Below are 20,885 nucleotides of genomic sequence, written 5' to 3'. Positions count from 1 at the left end.
CAAACGATTTTTCCCATCAATAAATGTCAAACAAAAACAAAAAAGAAAATTCATCACAGACAACTTCCAAATCGATTATATTCATTTAATTTTTGAAATATCAATCTAACTGCTAAACGATATATTTTTTTGACGTGAATTAGAAAATTATTCTATAAAAATTAGTGATTTTAAGATCAGTTTAAAAGAAATTGATGATTATTATTATAATTATGGAAGAAAAAATTATTGTATGAAATAAAATATTATTTGGGAAAATTCATTCTGTCTTTGAAACAACTGAAACCAAACGTTCTAAAGAGATTTTATCCAATGGAATGCTCTGAGACCATTGAAAGAGAGCGAAGATGTCCAGATGGAATTATCGACTAAGCGAAGGCTCACGTGAAACAGTTTTTCATTCTTGAGGTTGTTGTCATCGGATGTTCATGCTGTGGTAGGATTCATTTTCGCCGTAGCCATGGCAATATATTCAAAACGGACAAAGAATTTGCACGCGATTTAGCCTGATTGGGCTAACAAAATGAGAATCGTTAAGTGATTGGTTTGACCAAGTCGGAACGTAACAGAGGCTACGTCATGAAGCCTTAGAGATTTGGAAATTTAGAGCTTCACGGTTGTCCGGTCCGATATCTTTGAACTAAAATATTTGATAGCTGGTCTCAGTTAGTTGTATTGCCACTACTTTAACTTAATTACTTTTCTGGCGAACATGCGTGAGACGAACGGTTGTCACTATTATTGGAATCTAAAAAAAGAGAATTCGCTGGGAAAAAGTAGGTTAATGAAAGAAATTTTTACATCGCCTTTATTTGAAAACAGATGTTATTTCACATTAGTTCGTCTTCGTCTTAAAACATGAGAGTTGAAATGAAATCAATGTCATTATCTTTAAACCTATTATAGCATATATTTACTTTAGAAATTTTTTAATATAGTTCTATTAAAACGGGTTTTATTATTATCTTAGAGATTTTTAAAGTAAGTAAAAATTTCTTAGAGATATTTACGTTGTGATGAGTTCATCGCTTTAAAATGTTTTTTTCCTTCTATCATTACTGTATTAAATTATAAACACCGATTATATTTATTAAAATTGGAAAAAGTTCATTTAAACTTTCTTAAAGTTCTCTTTAAAAGTTCATTTAATACTTTCATATAAAGTATTTCTGTAAAATTATTTATCATCCATTTCATAGACATGCTGAATAACAAAATGTATTTTTTTTAAAATTCAAAACACTTTAAGAATGGAATTCTAATATTCCTGATTAAACAAAGATAGCATTAAATTCTTTAAAAATTTGTTTTCCATTCTCTTGTATTTAAAAAAAAATATCTATTGTGGTTCAATAAATAAAAAATTTAATCCAAAAATAGTTATTTGTTTACGAATACATTGTTTGATTTTTCTGCGTCAAGCTTCAAAATATGCTTTTTTATTGTTTATCATTTTTTTCTTTAGTCGTTGTTTCATTTCTAATTTTATAATGAATTATCTGCATTACGTTCAAAACTTTTTTTTTGGCTTTTATAAATTTAAGAATCTTTGTAGAAAAAGTCTTGAACAAAACAAATAAATAACTATTCAAAGAAAACAAGTGTAACACACTGTTCAAAAGTAAATTTATAGACAAACATACGTAATAAGAGTTGAAAGAAAAGCTAATACTATTATCCAATCCGGTAATCTTTAAAGATCTACAAGGATGGTCTACCACATTATTATATCCATACAAAATTTCTTGTGAAATTGAAAAGACAAAAAAGGACAAAAAATTAAATCATTATTTCATATAATGTTTATTTATAAATCGTTTTTCTTTACTTGGTTCTCTTTTCTTATTCTTGAGTAAAGTTCTGTAGTTTTAGAAATTTTGATAAATATGATTTTTGTTGCAATTATCAAGTTAACTCCTAAAAGTAAATAAAAAATATATAGATTTGATTTAATGGGCTTATTTCCAAATCAAGAATGAAAATGACGATTGAGCTATAACCAATTTGAAATACTTTCAAGGTACAACAACTTGAGAATGTTTGATTTCGATAATATATCTATTAGCTCAAAATATTGTACGATATTTCCACGATGTTTGTTGATATTCTGAATGCGGGTCAACAATATGTAGATATCGTAGCAGTGTTACTGGGGATGTTCTGCTAATAGGGATAATTCAAATCCACATACACCATTGATCCTTATTGAAATAGAATATTAAACTAACATTCTTTCGACTCAAACATTCACATACTTCAAGATAACATAAATACTGAGCTGGAAGAAAACGCATGGAACTATATCTCATTTATACAATGTAAAAAAAGTTATAAATTTTATAACAATAATTTTTTTCTATAATGATTATTGTTAGTTGTTATCTTTACACATTAAATAAAAATCTGAGCAACTTCTGCACTTCTTAAACGACTTCTTTGTTAACTAATCATCAATTTACGATAGATTTTGATCGAATTAATTGCTTTGATTTATTCATTCTGGAAGCCTTTAAAATCAACAAACGTTATATACCTCCTTATTATGTTTAATAGATAATAACAATATACATAATATTTACTTTTGTGATGAGCAGAGATTGGAACGTTCCATTCAATTTTAGAGGCCATAACATTATTAAAAAAATTTTTAAGTAAATATTTTTTTTAAATTTCTTTTAAAAATTCAGTGAGCAAAAAATCAAAAATTAAAAATCAGTGAACAAATTTTGTTAAGAATCGAAACCGCCATATATGCAATCATCGAAATTCCGTTTCTGCATCCTCTTATAGATATATATCCATTCTTTTCACTTCCTTTCAATATACTCCTTTTTCATCTCTTCATTTGACATATTTGCTATTGCTCTTTTGAAGTCTACGTTATCTAATTTTTAAAAATATTTATCACAAATAATGCAGTGCAAGCAGTCAATGCAAATAGCCTTAGACTTAAAACTTTGATGTAAGATACATTCAAGCATGTTCAAAATGTGACAATTTAGTAAAATATTAGCCTTAGGCTTAAAATTTTGATGTAAGATATATTCAAGCATGTTCAAAATCTGACAATACAGTAAAATTGAAAATCGAATTTTTCGAAGATTATAGCACTTATTCTTTGTTTACTTCCTGTGTAAGAAAATAAAAACTGGAAATGAAAGACCAGACATCTCCTCAAGAAATTCTTCACATGGTTAGCCTCATGGAATTTATTTTAGCATAAACTGTGAAATCGAGACAAAAACGGTCACATTCACCTTTAAAGTACGATGCAAAGATTTAAAACGAATTATTCTTAAAATAAGTGCATTTTGGCAATTAATTTTTTAAAGTCAAAAATTTGTTGGTAATATTTATGAAAATAGTCAACGGTTTATATCTAAATCTATGATCAAATTAGTTACATGTAATTCTATGAAAGCAAGCACTTTAAGTTACTACAATCACTTTATGCTTTTTAATGCATTGAAATGCCAGTTTCTTTGTACCTGCATTACACACTATTAAATGTGAAAAAAAAAGAAGAGAGAAAAAAGAAATAAATTATTATATTTTTGATCTTGATTCGAAAATTTTTTAGCAGAAAAATTAATGAATTTATTAAAAAGAACTTTTTTGATTAAATTTCAATTATATTTATTATAAAAACCGTAAAAAGATAAACATGGATATCATTTTATAATGTACAAATAGTTCCAAACAACAACAAAAAAAGTTAAGGATACTTAAAGCAACCTTTTTTTTTCCTTTAAACCTTTCCTCTTTAAGAATCATTCGAATAATTTCTTTGAAATAACCTGTTCATGCCAATTTTTATACATCCCCTATCAAAGCAATTTTAATTGCTTTGTTTGCTGGTTTTATGTTTCATACAAAAACAAATGGTTTTCAATTAAGAATCTACAAAATAGTTCTACCCTTTTCGCGCTTCCTCATTTCTTTCAGTTTTCTATGAAATAATTACGGATATTAAAGGATTCTATTTTAATTATATTTTATTCTAAAATCGAAGCGAACTTCTTAAAAAGATTTAAATTATCTAGTAGGATACTTAAATTGAAATTGGGACCCACGGCTTCTTAATTAGCGTATTTTCAATACAATTCCTAACTTTTCAAAATATTAATAAATTATAAATTAAATTTTCTTTTGTTAAGCAGTTACATTCACTTTCAACATGTATTTAATAAATGAAATCCTTAATTAAACTTTTTTTTCAGAAATCTTAAGAAACTTAAGAAATAATGAAGATTTCAAAGCGAGTATTGTTTCTTCCATTTAAATGATTCCGAAGACTGATTTGAATTAAAAATTTCCTGATTTTCTCATTTCATAAATGGTAATCTCATCTTATAATTTTACGTAGAAATTAATTTTCTAAACATTTATCATTTATTACAGCTCATTTTTCACTCTATTTCATTTCATTTTCTAAGATTTCTTTAAGTGCTGTCAAGAGAGTGTTTCTATTACTATGTTTTATTAGTATGAATAACTGTTGATTTAGTTTCCTTGATGAATTTAAAATAAACGTCCAAATAAGATTTAGACACAAAACAACTTTTCGTATTTCTTAACTGTTATTTCCTCTTATTTATTTGCAAATAAATAAATAAGAGGAAATGTGCAAGTCTAATGCAAATATATTAAACTTCTGTGAATTCGATATGTTAGGCACTATTAGAATTTCTTTCGTTTTCACATCCTCGTTGAATTACTGTTGAATGGTACGGAAGAATAATTTGCTGTATTACCAAAGTATGAAACGATAAACTATGTACATGAGATACTGTTTATAAGTTGTCAGACAAGTTGTAATCAGCATGATGAATTTGTCATATGATCTATATGCAGCTGTTTCATGCGGCATCCTTGATAAAACCAGCAGCAATGGTAGCTCAAAATTTTCTTGCATTTTCTCCAATAAATGTATTATTCCCTTCTCTTCCATATAAAATTTGGATCTTAGGCAAGATTTTAACGTCACGAGTGCTCGAGTTTTTATTTTAGAGTTCCTCTTATGAATATTTTGTGCTTCGTAGTATAGGGAGGAAGACAGAATATTCTTTTCTTTTCTTCAATTCTACGACATTCGATTCTACGATTGTAGTTATCGTGTTAATTTATATTTGAACAAACGAACAGACATATTTTCTCTGAATGGATTTTCTTCCAAATTTGAAGGAAATTTACAAATTTGGAATGGAGACAGTATACTAAATTTAATCTGTTTATATATATATATATATATATATATATATATATATATATATATATATATATATATATATATATATATATATATATATATATATATATATATATATATATATATATATATATATATATATATATAGCAGAAATATTTTCTGCTATCATGTTCAGAGCCAGTCAGATGTAATTATAAATTGTTTTTGTCTAAATTTTTCAGTTTAAGAAAGTCTGAAATGTAAAGTTTAATCAAAATCTCGTGTGTGAATTTTTATAACAATTATAGATTTTCTCTTTGTATATTCAGTAATCGAGAAATTAAAAATAATTTTAAATGGTCTACAGGTTAAATTGTTTAATCTAGAGTTGCCAAATTTTGAATATAATAATGTCTTGGTTTGTAGATAATCTTTAAGAAAGAATTTTACAAAATTCTAAAATATCTCGTTCTTATTTTTTAAGTGTTCTTATCTTTCAAGAAATTTAAGTTGAACATTATTATTCTGCTCGGAATTGATTAGTTTTATATAATTAATAATTTCATAAATCAAACTCTATAAAAATTATAAATTATCTCCATTTATGAGATTTACTACTACTACTGAGTTTAGGCTTTATGAAATAGATTTTAATTAGAAGAAGAATTAGTTGCGATTTCGGGTATCTCATTCTTCAAATTTTCTTTTGCGCTTACTCTATAATATAATTCCTGAACTGTTATTGTAAAATTAATTCCATTTTTATATAATTAAATTTCAAGCATTTTTATTTATGAAAGGATTTTGAGAAATAATATTTTATATAACAGTACTATCTCTTCTAAATAGCCACAGTGGGTATAATTTCCAAGAATAGCTAAAACATTTTTTTTAAATTTACACATAAAAGTGTGTTTGGGCACATTTTCATACATTTTAAACAAAAAATGCTCAATGTTATATCGGCAAACTAATGAAAAAAAAATTTAATTTCTAATTGTTAATTTTAAAAAAAAATTCTAAGTATTAATTTTAAAAAATTTAATTTCTAATTATTAATTTTAAAATTTTTTATTAAATTTAGAAATTAATTAAAAATTAATTTCTAAATTTAAGGAAGAAGAGTGAAAGAAACCGAAAACTAATTATAAATCTTTCGAAATACGACTAAAATAAATTCCTGTTTACTTTCATGAAAAATAAATTGTTCAGAACACAACCAATTTAAAAATTTCTAGACATTTGTTTATATAAAATTCATTTAGTAAGTAAAAAAATAAGTATAATGAAACATTTCTTTCCGTATTTTTGCAAAATAAGTTTGAAGAATGTTCCATTATTGCATTTTCCCACTTGTTTTATATTTAAATGCATGATTCCTTGAATGATTTTCATTTATGTTGAATGGAATCCTCAATTTTTCAGGATATGAAGAATGGTAAAGGGAAAATGTAAATCATTGATTCTCGGCGAAAATTCAGGCAAAAAATGTAAATACTCATATTTTAGGAAAACAGCTTTGAAATCATTGCAATATACAAGATATCTTCTCTAGCTTAAATCCAACGCTCAATTTCCACATCATTAGAGATTGGCTTATACTTTAGATTTTAAAAAAATGTTCAAAATGTATTATATTTTATGGTACAGTATTAATTAAATTGGGGAAACCATTTCGAAAAAGTTGACTTTTAATATTTTATGACTCAAAGCAACAATTACATTATGAAAAATACCACAAAGTTATTTATCATTTTCAAAATAATTTAATCAGGAATTTATATAAACAATTTTTAAAATAGATATTTATATTGTGACAGATGTTATAAATAAAACATATAAATAGTGATATATTCACAAATTCGTATTTATAGCAATTAATATTTAGTTGAATAACCTTTACCATTAATTACGGTTTTGCAACGCTGCGACATGGGATTCAATGGTGTTTTTTTGTATATTTGTTTTTCAGCTAATATAATTTGATATCATGAATGAATTATTATTATAACTAATTAGGTTTAAGATTGTCTTGAAATCAGTTTTTATATACTTTGGCAAGAGATTAATCTTATTGAAATAGAAATTCTTCATTATCTGAGAAAACATCACGTGCAGAAGGCAGCAGTCTAGGAACGAGTATTTCATTTATGTAATTTTAGACTTTTATATTCCTGTTAATCACGCATATTCTACCCACGCCTTTTGCTGTCATGCAACCCAGGAATAACGCTAACTGGGTGTTTAACAGTAGGTGTAATGTAATCAGGATGAAAATATCTTTTTCTTCTCCTTACATATTTTATGTCATCGCTACCAAATAATGAGTTTTTAATCAAGTCGCACTTCCTCTTTGTTCTGTTGTCCAATTAACATTGGATTTTGCCCAATTTAATCTTTTTAACCTTTGTTTCTCATTTAAAATGTTCTCTTTTTTTGCGTATGTGTGTTTATAGAACGCTTTCTTGTAAACCAGATTCCCGAATTCGGCTTCGAATACTCGAATCCTCATACTGAATTTCACATTGCATTAAGTCATTTCGCTTTGTATTCATTCAGAAGATTTTTTTTCTATCACATAATATAGTTTTCATTTTAATTATTCTATCCTCACTTGGTATTACGCATCCTTTCCTGCATTTAATAGTTTCGTTTTCTAGCGACTAAATTTTCTTATATTTCTGTAAAAATTTTGGAATACTGCTTTTGGTTAGATTTCCACCAATTTGTTTCATTTCAACGTTTTGCATCATTTTTTGGTGACTAATCAATTCTTTGAGTTATTTCCTTTATTTTTTTTACTTTAAACAAATAAAGAAATGCAGGAATATAAAAAAAACCTTGACTACCTTGATAGCAATCATTAAAAAAAAACTCTGTAAAATATAACCTCCTTTCAGTTCCAAACCATGGCATCAGTTGTAGAATCTTGTGATAAAAAGATGCCACTTTTTTGACTGTCTAAACTCATTTTCATTATCTACATTTAAATGAAGAAAATCTACATCTTATCAACTTAAGCAAAATGTCCTGCTTTCTTCTGGTTATACCTGCATAACTTTAAAAAAATACCGAAAATTGAGCATTATTTGATGCCCATATTCTTGGTTAATTACTTTTAAAATGGTATAAAACTGTTATTATGAGCCATCAAATTTCCCAAATACACTTTTCGCAAAAGGTTTACACAATTTTGTCCACTACTGGAAGTTGAGTCAATTTCAGTCATTTCTGAAAAAATTAAATCTAATTATTTTTTACTTTATGCAGTCTCTTAGAATACTAAAATATTAGTGGCATTCTCACATTTTACACGAAAAAATTATCTTTACTTCTGCAACCTAAGCACTTTAGATATGAAGTTTAGGATAATATTATTTTATACATTTTTGAATAACCAACTGCAGGAAGAATCCCTAATCACAACATGGCAACTCCTTGAGGTGGAAATTCATTGGCCTAAAATAATAAATTCAGAGTTTCATAACTAAATCATTTTTTTTTTGCAAGGAAAGGACTTTCCCACTTAAATTTTAGTGTAATATGAATATTTTTTAAATGCTACAAATTTTACAGGATGATTGCATAAAAATGTAGGCTTCTTAATATTTTGAGCAATAATTTGTTGATTTTAAACAGCATTAGAAATAATTCATATCATATAAAATAGGTTTCCATTTTGAAGTATATTTTGTCTCAAACGGTTTTGGAAAATCGCTAGAATAGAGTGGGCAATATTTGTAACAGATAACTCACAAAATGTCATTTCGTTCTTTTATAATTCCTGTTCTACATTTGCAAAAAATATATATATACAGAATGGACTTATATAAAATTGTGTATTCAAAAAATACTAGAATCATCTGTTTTATCTTAATATGTTAATTTATTAATTTGTCCTCCTCACCCTTAAGATTATTTCAGATTAGATACCTCAGAATATTATAACACTCGAATATCTTCGTCAAAGTTTAAAAGAAATTCCTGCCTCCATAAAATCCGTAGTGACAAATTGTGTTTTTAAGGCGTTGATATATAAAAAAAGATTCTGATTGATGACTACAGAAACTAAAGATACTAGCTTTCTTTCTTTCGCCACAGAATATCCCCGAACTTGGAATCTCTAGGATTCCCTGTCGGAAAGATACTAACTGATGGTTACGACGTAAATGTATGTTCGGATATCTTTTAAGAGTTTCCAGAAATCTCCTTTGTCCCCTAAACCGGTTTGGGTGAGCTCCTCTAAAAAACAATGCACGCACCACGGATAATTAATGTCTTCCACTCTTCACATTTAACAGAGAGTGGAAGAAATTTCCAGTGATGTTCAAATGTCTCGTGCGCTCGTCATAGTTTTTCGTCGAATGTGCTTGGGACATTTCAGTATTGTTGGAATTAATCAAAATAAGAATTCAGAAATATAAAACTACAAAATTTGACGATACGCTTTGAATAATTAACCAAGGAAATCAAGAAATAGGAATTCTCATGAAATATCTTGACTTCATTTTATCAATCGTTGTATGTAAGTTCATGATTCAATATTTAAATAAAGTACTTACAAGAATTTCTTATTGAAAATTTTCAAACAATCATACTTTTATTTAAAATATAAGAACATAAGAAAAATAATTACAAGCTTATATTAAATGCATAACATGAATGAATCAAATGGTGGCAAGCATTGCTTGGCTGTTCGAGTTGAAGTTTCCAATTTTCAGCTTCCCACGTCAGTTCATTTGAAATTAACTCAGTTTCAAAGAGAACAGCCTTGAATAGATTTCCGAGTAAATGAGAATTATTTCCGAATTGTAAAGTTAAAACAGAACTTTTCACTAATAAGAGGATGAATTCGGGTATTCTCTAGACCTCTATTTAGCAACAAACTAGGCCGATTATTTTCCAGTTAATATAAGCCATTCCCTAAATGACAAACAAAATCTCGTAATGGCCCGTATCATACTTAGTCTACATACTATCGAGCAGAAGCAAGTTATTCATATTTAATTTCTAATTAAGCGAAATATTTTCATAAATTGTATAAAAAAATTTCAACATTCAGCATATCTAGAATACATTACTTTCAGTCAATTTTTTTTTCAAAAATAAAATTAATTTAGCAAAAACTTGATTTTTATTTTCATATTCCGTTTCTAAAGATAACTTTAATGGAAGCATAGTGAATTAATATTAGTATGCAATGTGTTCTCTCTTGAAACTCAAAATTTTACATTTTGGTAAATTGATATGGGGTATTCTATGAATTAGTGTTCATTTTTGATTCGGAAACCCTGTGCACTTTTCCGCATTCTTGAGGACTCGTTTATTTTTTCAAAAAAGTGGTGAAAGGAAAGATGAAAAGAGTGGATGTTTATATTTAACAACAGAGTAAATTCAGATTATTTGCGGAATTAGGAGGCGTAATAACTGCTCATCTTTCTGCGTACCATCCCTTAACGAAGTACAATCATCGAAAAGTGCTACTCGCAGTATCCTGAAACGAACAGTAATACATGATAGATAGGATTTTAAGGGAGATTGAAACTAGCTGAAAACTACGTTATCTAATCCAAATCATCAATGCTTGCTAAGATATTGCGAAATTGAATATGAAGATATCAGCAATTACTTTTGGTGAATGTCTTTTAATCTTGCAAAATATAAACTCACCCTACCGCAACGTTAAACATGAGAAGGATATTGAAAAGGAAAATTAACATCATGTACTTTTGAGTAAGTAATTCAGAGATTTATTTTAGATATAAATCTTCCTTGACGTAAAAAAAAATAAATTAGAAATATTTTTTTAAAATAAATTTTAATTTTATAATTAAATTATATGTCAATTCATATTTGCAAAATAAATTCGAATTGTAGGTTATATGTTATACTGCAAAATAAATTTAACTGTAATTGTAAAATTGTAAAAAAAATTTTAAAAAACGAAATTTATAGAAAAACTCGAATTATTAAAGTATTTGAATTTATAATATTCGAATTAGCCAAGTTCAACTATATCCTAATTCGACACATATATGAAATACACTCATAAAAATCAAGTTGCTAAAGATTATTATTGTTGTCTCTTTATATTTACTTCACTTCACATCATTCGTTAAAAACGTATAGAAAGAAAGAGAGAGAGAGAGAAATAGTTCTGGTCTCACTAAGTTCAAAATATATCCCCCTTACTTCGAACTGGACACCGTTTACACAAGATTACTGGCAATTAGTAGAAGTAACTTGTAAAAGTTGTTTTTCAGCAGGATTTGTTCTGTTGCAAAGAAAACATATAATTTGAGAAGAGAATTTAAATGCATTGTAACGTCGTTACAATTCATTTTTTTAGTGATACTATAGATAAAAGTAAGGCTACGCCAATTTAAAAGGGGAAAGAAATTTTACAAAGCATATATCAATATTAATTATCAAAGAAATTAATTATTCAAAAATATATGTGAATGAATTTCATAATGCTATTAAGTACAATACTTCAATTTATGATGTGTGTGTGTGTTTTTTTTTATTATTATTATTATGAATTCTAATCATCGTATCTCCAAGAATCTATGCAGAATGCTGTGGGCATTATGTGAACAAAAATTCAATTTTGTTACTTATTAAATTTAAAATTAGACATTCTCTACATTTCAGGAGGAATCCATTTTCTAATCTTTCCACGTTTAAAATATTTCGATGACATTTCTATTACAGTAAGAAACGATACCTTACAGCACAAACTTCCTGCAAAAACAATATTCCACTAAAAAAACTAATGTTGAATATTTCTTTCGTTGGAATAACTTACTAAGATCATGAAACTACCTAAAAAATACAGGAGATTCGAATTTTTCATATCCGGACTATAATATTTCACGCTTGATGTGTTATCTTCATTTTATTTTTTAAGTGTGTTCTTAACTATATAGTAGAGATAACATTTTCATAAAAAATATATTTATTAATATCGTCGCAATGCGCATTTATATAAATTCAGTAATTCAGTCAATAAAAAATATTGTCGTAAAACATATTTAAAATATTTTTAACTCATTAAAATTAGAGAAAAAAAAATTAAATCGAAGAATAAAAAATGATGTCACTGAAATGCTTATTCTATTTTCGTTAATTTATTTATTTTGGATTTTAAAGTAGTTAAAAGGTATTTTTACTTTCGTAATATTCTCCGAAGTTATAGATGAAAAACAGAAGACAAATCATTATTGCAATTAAAAGAGAATATCATACGGGAGACAAAAAAAAAAAAAAAAAAATCTAAACTCTTGTTCGAAACACAGTACATGATAATGCTTTGTGCTTAATTGTTTTTATCTTAAAATTATTCTTAATTATATAACAGCTATAACATGCGCACATAAAATACATTTAACATTGCCTCAACACACGTCAGTATAAATACAATAACTGAAATTAGTGAAATACATTGCCAAATATATTTCAAATGCTTTGAAAAAGTTATTAAAATTAGAGAAAGTTTGTGTCCCTCAAAAGTTCATGTTTTAGTTTTAAATTGGTGGGAAAAGAGATTTGGTGCACTAATATATTGCAAAGTTATTGAGAATTTTTTTTTAATTTGGATAATTTTTAATTAAAAATCTAATTACTATTTTGTAAAAGCTTTTCCTCAGGGAACTTTTACTACTCAAGAAGCAATTATTATCTAAATTTAATAACTATAGATAGAGCATTCGTCACCATTTAGCGTTTTGGACAATTCGAACACGACTATCGCCATTTGCAGATAATATGCGAACCTATCAACCTACTATGCTAAAAAAGAGTTCCTACAGCACAACAGAAATAAAAATGTTGCAAATGGTCATTTCTCCCTTATTTTATTGCTGATTACAAAGTGTTCATAAGTAGAAATATTTAAAATTAGGGAAATAACTATCTCAATGTAAATGTAAATGATTGTGAAGTAATTTTGAATGCACTGAACCATGTGTATGATATTAAGACTTATAAGCAATGGAAATGATAGGGAAGCGAATCTTTCTCGCATATTCCTAATAAAGATGTTGTCGTTCCTCTCGTATTATAATTGAAAACAGGAGCAAGAATGTAAGAACCAAAAGCGTGAAGTTTTTTCCGTTTTTCAGAATTCCGTGTATGCTTCATAGTGTAAGGAAGAAATTGAGTATGCATTTTAGATGCCTCACTTTCAACCTACTATAAGGAAAATTTCACATAAAACTCAAACTTTAATAATAAGATCAATTGCCAAATTTCATTTATCTAATTAGCAGCGTTTCTGAGGTATCGCGTTTAAATGTATGTAAATGGTCTGACTGACAGACAGCCAACCACAAGACATGATGATAATTTGGTTTAAAATTTACTACGGATGGGCACATTTGATGCTAAAAATGCTAACCAATTTTTTTTTCCATCTAGTTCCTTGCGTTTTATAGTTATCCAATTAATTTTTACTGTGATATACAAATAGGCAAATTTCCTGTATAGGAATTTCGAATGAAACTTGATAGAAATTTACCAATTTCGTAAATTTATCATAAACTGAATTGATTCGTTTAGTTCGAAGTGGTTTTTGATTTATCTTATTCATTGATAGACAATAAAGATATAATTCCAAAAATGTGTTTTTGGAACTCAGGGATATCTGAAACTTTTCGTCCATATCTCGAGTTCGAATTTCTTGACAATTACAGTACTTTCTTTATAACCACCACATTTTTTTTATTAATTTATTTTTAATCATACTACTTTTTTTAAATGTACGAGAATGCACATAGAAAAAAATGTCAAAAAGAAAAAAAAATTAAGCCTTGAGATCTTTATGAATCTTAGAGTTTTAGATCTCTTTGAATTATATAAAAGAATATTTGAAATTCAGTTTGTATTTCTGTGAATGAAAGAATCGGAAAACACAATGAAGTGTTTTGAAGAATGATATTTATCATTTGGTGCTTTTAGATTACTAATTTTTGGATCGTCCATCATATAAATTGTTATTTATTTTCTTTTAAATATATAAAACAGCTTTTTTTTTAATTTTCAAATTTGTTTTTGCAAAAAAAGTCATATTTATTATTTTTTATAATACGTACATTGCCATTCACAAAAATGTAAATATTTCTTAGCTTTTAACAGTTATATTAATTTTTCTTTATGTTGCCATTCATTCCAAGGAAAACATTGTTTCTTTTTTAAATATAAAAAATAATTCTTTTTATTTCAACATAAATATCCAGTTCGTCTTGTGAAAATAATAAAAAACATCTAAATTATCCCAGATAAAAGAAATGCTGTTGTAATTGGGAATTTGTGATTATAATTAGCATTTGAAATTTCTTGTATCATATTTTTGTATCGCAACAATTAATTTTCTTTTTGCTGTTGGAATAATCATATATTAATTTTTTTATCGTGTTTTTTTATCGGTTTTTTTTTTTTTATTATTATTCTTCCTTCGCTTTTTCATTCCAAACGATGTGTAGTAAAATAGGTATCATTTTTTCTTCATTAAATGTTATATTATTTATATTCTTCTAAGCTTTATTGTTCTGTTTAATCACAAACAGCTTACCATCCTAGAACATATCATTTTAATATGATGATTCTTACAAGATACTTTTGTAAACTCCATAATATATTAATCGACGTGCGCGATGCAAATATCGTTCAAAATGCTCTACAGGAAAAACTATAAAATCTAGAACAAAGGAATTTTGTACGAAGTTACTATTATTGATTATTGATACAGAATCTTTCAAAGTTTTAATTAGATTTGTAACCAACTAAAAATTAATCTATTTAAAAATTATTGTTTTTTCCAATAATTTCGTGTAACATTATAAAACGAAATTATTTTTGCATTTGCTTAAAATAATTTTTTAATCAATTTTATTCAAAATCATAGCTCTTCAGCTGTATCAATTTTATTTCCTTGCAATTTTTTCGATGTTTTTTATGAATTTTAATAGAATTTTGTAGTAATGCATTTCTTTTGTATAGCATTCAACAAAATAATAAACAGTATGGATTTTTACTAATATCTCTATTGATGATATACTGAAATAAAGTTTGAGAAGAAAAGAAATGTTGCACAGTGGACGAAAAAAAAAATTAGAGAAAAATTGGTTTGAAAGAACCGAAAATATTCGATTTGAATCGTAAGAATATGTAAAAATAATTCCAATTGTCTAAATGATCATGCATTTGATAGTTGCTTGAAATTACTAAGTGCTTACACGAGTATAAAATTAAAAATCAAAATTACCAACTTTTATTTGATGCGAGTTATTCCTACGATGCCGCTTTTTTTTTAACCTTTTCATTACATAGCTATTGGTGCAATTAAAAAATATAAATCTGAAATTAAATGAAAAAAATCTGAAATTAAAAAAAAAGAAAGAAAAATTTCTGTAGCATTGATTACATATATAGCTTTGTGAAGACGTATAATTAAAACAACGTAAAATTTTTACATTTATCAAATTTTTAACCACAAATATGTTGCATTTTATACAGTTGCCTACCAATGAGCCGATAAGTTTTGCATTGTCAGTATATGATAATTTTATTTCTTTGAAATGTGTAAATACTTTAATAATGCAAACGCTTTCTTGTTTTATTTTTATTTTATATCTTATTGCATCCGTTTATTTATTTAAGAATATAATCTATAATATCTATAAATTTATTTGCTCTGTTGAAGTTTTTATTGGGATACTTTATTTTTTTAATCAGTGGTCACTTTTTGTATTGGAATGTTGTTAAGTCGTGACAACTTGTGAGCAGAAAATGCGACAATGCAGAGATAAATTCATGTCTTCGGAAGAATGAAGATGTAAAATTGTTTTTCTTACAACATTCTTTCACGAATTCACTGTACTTTTTTACCTTCTCAACTACCTGCTGCTTACTGGCGTACGTACCTTTTTCGCTTCGTCTGCCGCGCGAAGTTTCAGTTTCATTTTTAACCTCCCACACAGGGATGCTGCGTAAATCACGTGACATTGTATGGTAACGAGGATTCCGGCCGCTCCAAACCCCTCCCACCCGCAAGTTGCCGTAATGGCGACCAGTGGTGTGCATTTGCGGCTAGTCGCCACCGCAATTTTATGTTTTCTGTTAGCAATTTTTGTACAAATCAATGCTTATGGTGCTTTTCCAACTAGAGAAGTGTAAGTAATAACCGTTTGAATCTATTTAGATGCATTTTTGGTGCAGTTACTTAGATTTTGTAAAATTGTTCTCTGAGATGACTATTTTAGCCCTCTGTCCCTCACATTTCGCAATATCTGCGCAATGAGGGAAATTTATTTCCCATTTAATACTTTTACTATTCGAATAGTTTTTAAACATTCCTTAATATTTCCATCGATATATTTTTAGAATTTTTCACTTCTAAGTGTATCATAATAATTTGAAATTTTTCTTTGACAAATTATATTTTAATTTTATATTAATTTTTTGAGAAAAATTTCAATCGTATTCAAAAATAAAATATTTATAAAAAACAATTCGAATGGTTCATACGAAAGGATTTCAAATTCAGTAAAAATAACTTTTATGTTATATATATCGTAGAAATTATTTAAAAATATTTATTTGAAGTAATTTTTTTAATATTTTTAGAATTTCAAAATGGGCAGAATTATTTCAGGATCGTTTGCTTGTAGACTTGGACAAATTCACAGGAATAAAAAATTTAGAAAAGGTATGAATTTTGACTTCCGATAATCCTGTAACGGGAAAAAATGTTTCTTTAAATATTTGCATGTATATATAATTTTTATTTGATTTTGTTTCTTCCAACCAGACTTATGATGATTTGAGAAAGGCCAAATTGCATAAAGTTGATGGCCATGCTTTGGTGGAAAAAATGTCACAAGATATAACCAAAGATTTAAAAAAGAAGCTGGATGCATTAGAGGTAATTGTCACATTTAAATAAAATAAAATATATTGGTTGCATTTACATGAGAATTATTTGTTTATATAAATATCAATATCATATACATTTTTCTTACATTTCTCGTTTTAGAAACTGGTTACTTTTGCAGAAGAGAAAGTAATAACATACAAATATGAACCTTCTATAAAAGTAAGTTATTTTATTCATTTTTTTTTTCTGTACAAGATTTTTTATATCTAAAAGTTAAGACCTCAAATAGGATTACATAAAAAAAAAAAAAAAAACATGAAAATTATTTAATTTTTTTTAAGTATTTAAATATCTAGGTTTAAAATATTTAATTGAATTTCAATAATTGAATATTATATTAGTTTATAAATGCACCAATTTCTTATTTATTTTCTTTTGGAATTGTGAAAATGTTTTACAAAGAAAAAGTTTGCAAAGTTTCAGGGAAAAAAAAATTAATGCCTGTGATGTGTGATTTGCATATGATTTTTTAAGTCACAAGTGTTGATTATTCATGCAATAAGAGAAAAGAAATTTTGTAAAGAGTATAAAAATGTCAATCTCATAATTTTTTTAAAAGTTTGTTTGTTTGTTAATGTTGTTTTTAATGTTTTTAATAATATTTTCAACTCAAGTTTATTGTTCACATAACACTTTAAATTTGTCATAAGAATAAAATCACTTTATTTTATTACTGAAATGATTTAATATGTTAATTTATTTTAATTATATACATTGTGAAATGATAGCTTATTACTAGTTTTAAATTCTCGTTAAATAAGCATTTGAATATTTATAAAATATATTTTGTGCATTATAATAGACATAATTATGTGTAATAGATGCTGATTCTTTTATTGTTACTTAGCTGTTTAACAAAATATTAGAGAAGAAAACTAATGCTGAATTTTTCAAAAATTCATTAATGTAATTTTAATAGACTGTTTTGCAATAGATTTGTGATGAGAATTTTGTATAACAGTTTTCATTAATAAATTTTAAATGAACATAATGCTTACTGGTTATTAATGGTATATCTGTGATCAAATAATACTGTATTTTTCATTTATCTTATAACTAGAGTCATCATATCCTATTAACGCAAGATATTTTATGATACCCTCTATTGTTCTTTAATATTCTAAGTGCTGTACAATATTATGAATTATGATTATAATATTATTGGGTATTTTATGCTAATAATGTATTTTAATGAACAATTTTATGGTTATTTGTTTTTATTTTCACTCTAAATTAAACATTTAATTTTTATAATAAGAAAGATATGATTAAGTGGTGAAATGTGATTAAGATGATTAAGTGCTGAGGGAAAAGCAAGGATTAAAATTGTGTTGGACTAGTGTTACTCTCCCAAATCTTCTTATAGCATTCATAAAATATTTCAACATTTATTTTATATACACAACAATATATTATATTTTCAAATAACAATATATTTTTTCTTATTAGTATTTCCAATATGTGATATATCTATCTATATTCTTCTTATTTCCTTCCCCACTGTTCTTAGTAATTTGCTTAAAAATATTTTCTTATTATATCCCTATTAGTGCAAGATAATGCATATAATATCCAAGATGTTGTTCAACATCTGAATGCTGGGCAATAATTCATAAAGATATTATAACATTGTGATTGGGTATTTTTCAGTACTAGAGATATTAAAAAAATATAGTGTGTAATATAGTGCAAAAATAATAAAAATAATAATATGACTAATAGTATGAAGTTCTTATTAAGTATTAAAAAATAGTACATAGTGTAATTCTTATTTTCATAAATTTGTTTTTTTTTTCCCTTCTTTTTTCTCTGTTAAGATTATTCTTTGTACTATTTGAATTTAGAAAGAAAAAAAAATGAGAAAAATCTCCGAAATAATAGTAAAATACTCATTAATCTAAAAAGGCAAAAAAATATAGTATTAATTTTAGTATGTAGTAATTTATTAAAATGTGCTAATAGGAGTGTAGAATAAAATGATATTCAATAAGGAATATTTAGCTTTATTTCCATTCAGTATCATTATTTCTCTTCAGCATTATAAGAAATCCAAAAGTAAAATTCCTGTATAAAATTTGATCCATCTTACATTGCATGAATCTATCCATCTAAATTGAACATTGTGCATATATATATTAAGATTTATTCTTAACAAAGCCTTGATGTAAAGTTGATTTGCAGGACCTTGAAACAGATTTCGTATAACAACAAAAATAATAATTTGAAGTAAACATTTCATTATAAAAAAATAATTATTTATAAAAAATGATTATTTTATAAACTTATATATAAACTTATTTATAAACTTATATATTTTGGTATGTTAATTGTTTGAATTATTTCTGATTTCATTTCTGCTTCATTCACATTCATGTTTCACAGAAAATTTGATAATATTGTCATATTTTTTTGTTTTGTTCAAATCATAGAGATAAAATGCCTAGAAAATTTAACTTCTCTTGATTAATATTGATTTCAAATAATTTTTTTATTATTATTATGCTCAATTTTGGAAAAAAAATCTTTTGGCAGATGTGATTGTAATTTCTTAGGTCATTATAATTTTCAGAGCAGTAACAAATCCACATAATTTAATAATATCAAAAATTTAATCTAAATAATTTTATTTTAAATGAATATTCCATATTATCCAAATGCCATCCATTAATTACCAGATATTTCATGTTTTATGACAACCAACTGCATGATATGGATAATTGTCAAAGATAAAATTCTGATATATTCTTTTGTATTTAAAATTTGACTGTGTTTGTATGTGAAACATGCTTCCGCTTTCAGTTAATATGTAGGTACCAAACATTGCAGGATTGTCATCTTAGGATCATAAATAATCATAAACTTTCATTAAATAAATCAAGATGATCATTATTAGAATGTTGCATTTAAATTTTTGCAATATTTGAAGATATTACGAACATTTGAAATTTCTTCTTCTATCGATTTGGGATTATTATTCTTATTGTATTTCAAAACTGAAAACCATATGAATTCTTAATTTTAAATCTCTTCTTGTAATATCTTCTTTCTATTACAATTAGAACTATGTAATTAGCATTATCTATGTGTAAGAGTACCAAGATTCAAAGCATCGAACCTTGCTTTAGATTATTAGACATGAAATATTCAAAAATCACAGGGTAATATTCAAATGTGTGCACATTTGAATTTAAGCAAAATATGAATGTGAAAATTATTTTTCTTTAGCAAAATCAGTCTGCTTTATGAAGGCTCTTAGAAGTACGAGACCTTTGTGCTCACTCTGTTCACTACCCCTGGCTTATTCATGCTGCATTTCTGAAAACTGACTACCTCAAGTAGGAAAATAGATAATCAATATTTAGTACAGGTTTCAAGTTTATTTGTTACTCAATAAGTGATTATTGGGCACCTAATATGATCTGTTAGTGGAGAATTTCTGATTCAAAGCCAAATAAAAAAATTTTTGAAACCCTGTTGTCAAATAAATAATTAATTTAGTATAATAATTGTAAATAACAAAGGATTGCTTGGATATAATTATATACAAATGTGAAAATTGCTTTGTTGCGAGTCATAATATAAATAAATAAAAGAATACAATTTCACAAAAATAAAAATACATAATGAAACCTAAAAAAGACATTATCATACTGCTTAGGCTAAAAATGTGAAATTAATTTGACCACTTTATTAAAATATAGAATGCTCATAATGTACACTACTAGGGGTTGCAAAATGCCACCTCCTGTTGCATCCATGAA

The 20,885-nt window shown here is 26.1% G+C and overlaps 1 protein-coding gene across 1 annotated transcript in view; it reads left to right on the top strand.

Moving 5' to 3' along the window:
• The first annotated feature begins 16,221 nt into the window (after window positions 1–16,221).
• LOC129965303 (voltage-dependent calcium channel subunit alpha-2/delta-1-like) overlaps window positions 16,222–20,885 on the top strand; it is a 43,470-nt gene continuing 38,806 nt past the window's right edge. Inside the window, exons 1-4 of the mRNA XM_056079170.1 lie at window positions 16,222–16,360; window positions 16,815–16,896; window positions 16,999–17,112; window positions 17,224–17,283. Of these exons, the coding sequence (XP_055935145.1) occupies window positions 16,251–16,360; window positions 16,815–16,896; window positions 16,999–17,112; window positions 17,224–17,283 (366 nt within the window). The 5' untranslated portion in view covers window positions 16,222–16,250. The remainder of the gene's footprint in view (window positions 16,361–16,814; window positions 16,897–16,998; window positions 17,113–17,223; window positions 17,284–20,885) is intronic.

Source organism: Argiope bruennichi, chromosome 1 (genome assembly GCF_947563725.1).
Source record: "Argiope bruennichi chromosome 1, qqArgBrue1.1, whole genome shotgun sequence".
In the NCBI taxonomy this organism is placed as follows: Eukaryota; Metazoa; Arthropoda; class Arachnida; order Araneae; family Araneidae; genus Argiope; species Argiope bruennichi.
This window is presented reverse-complemented; position numbering and strand designations above follow the sequence as displayed.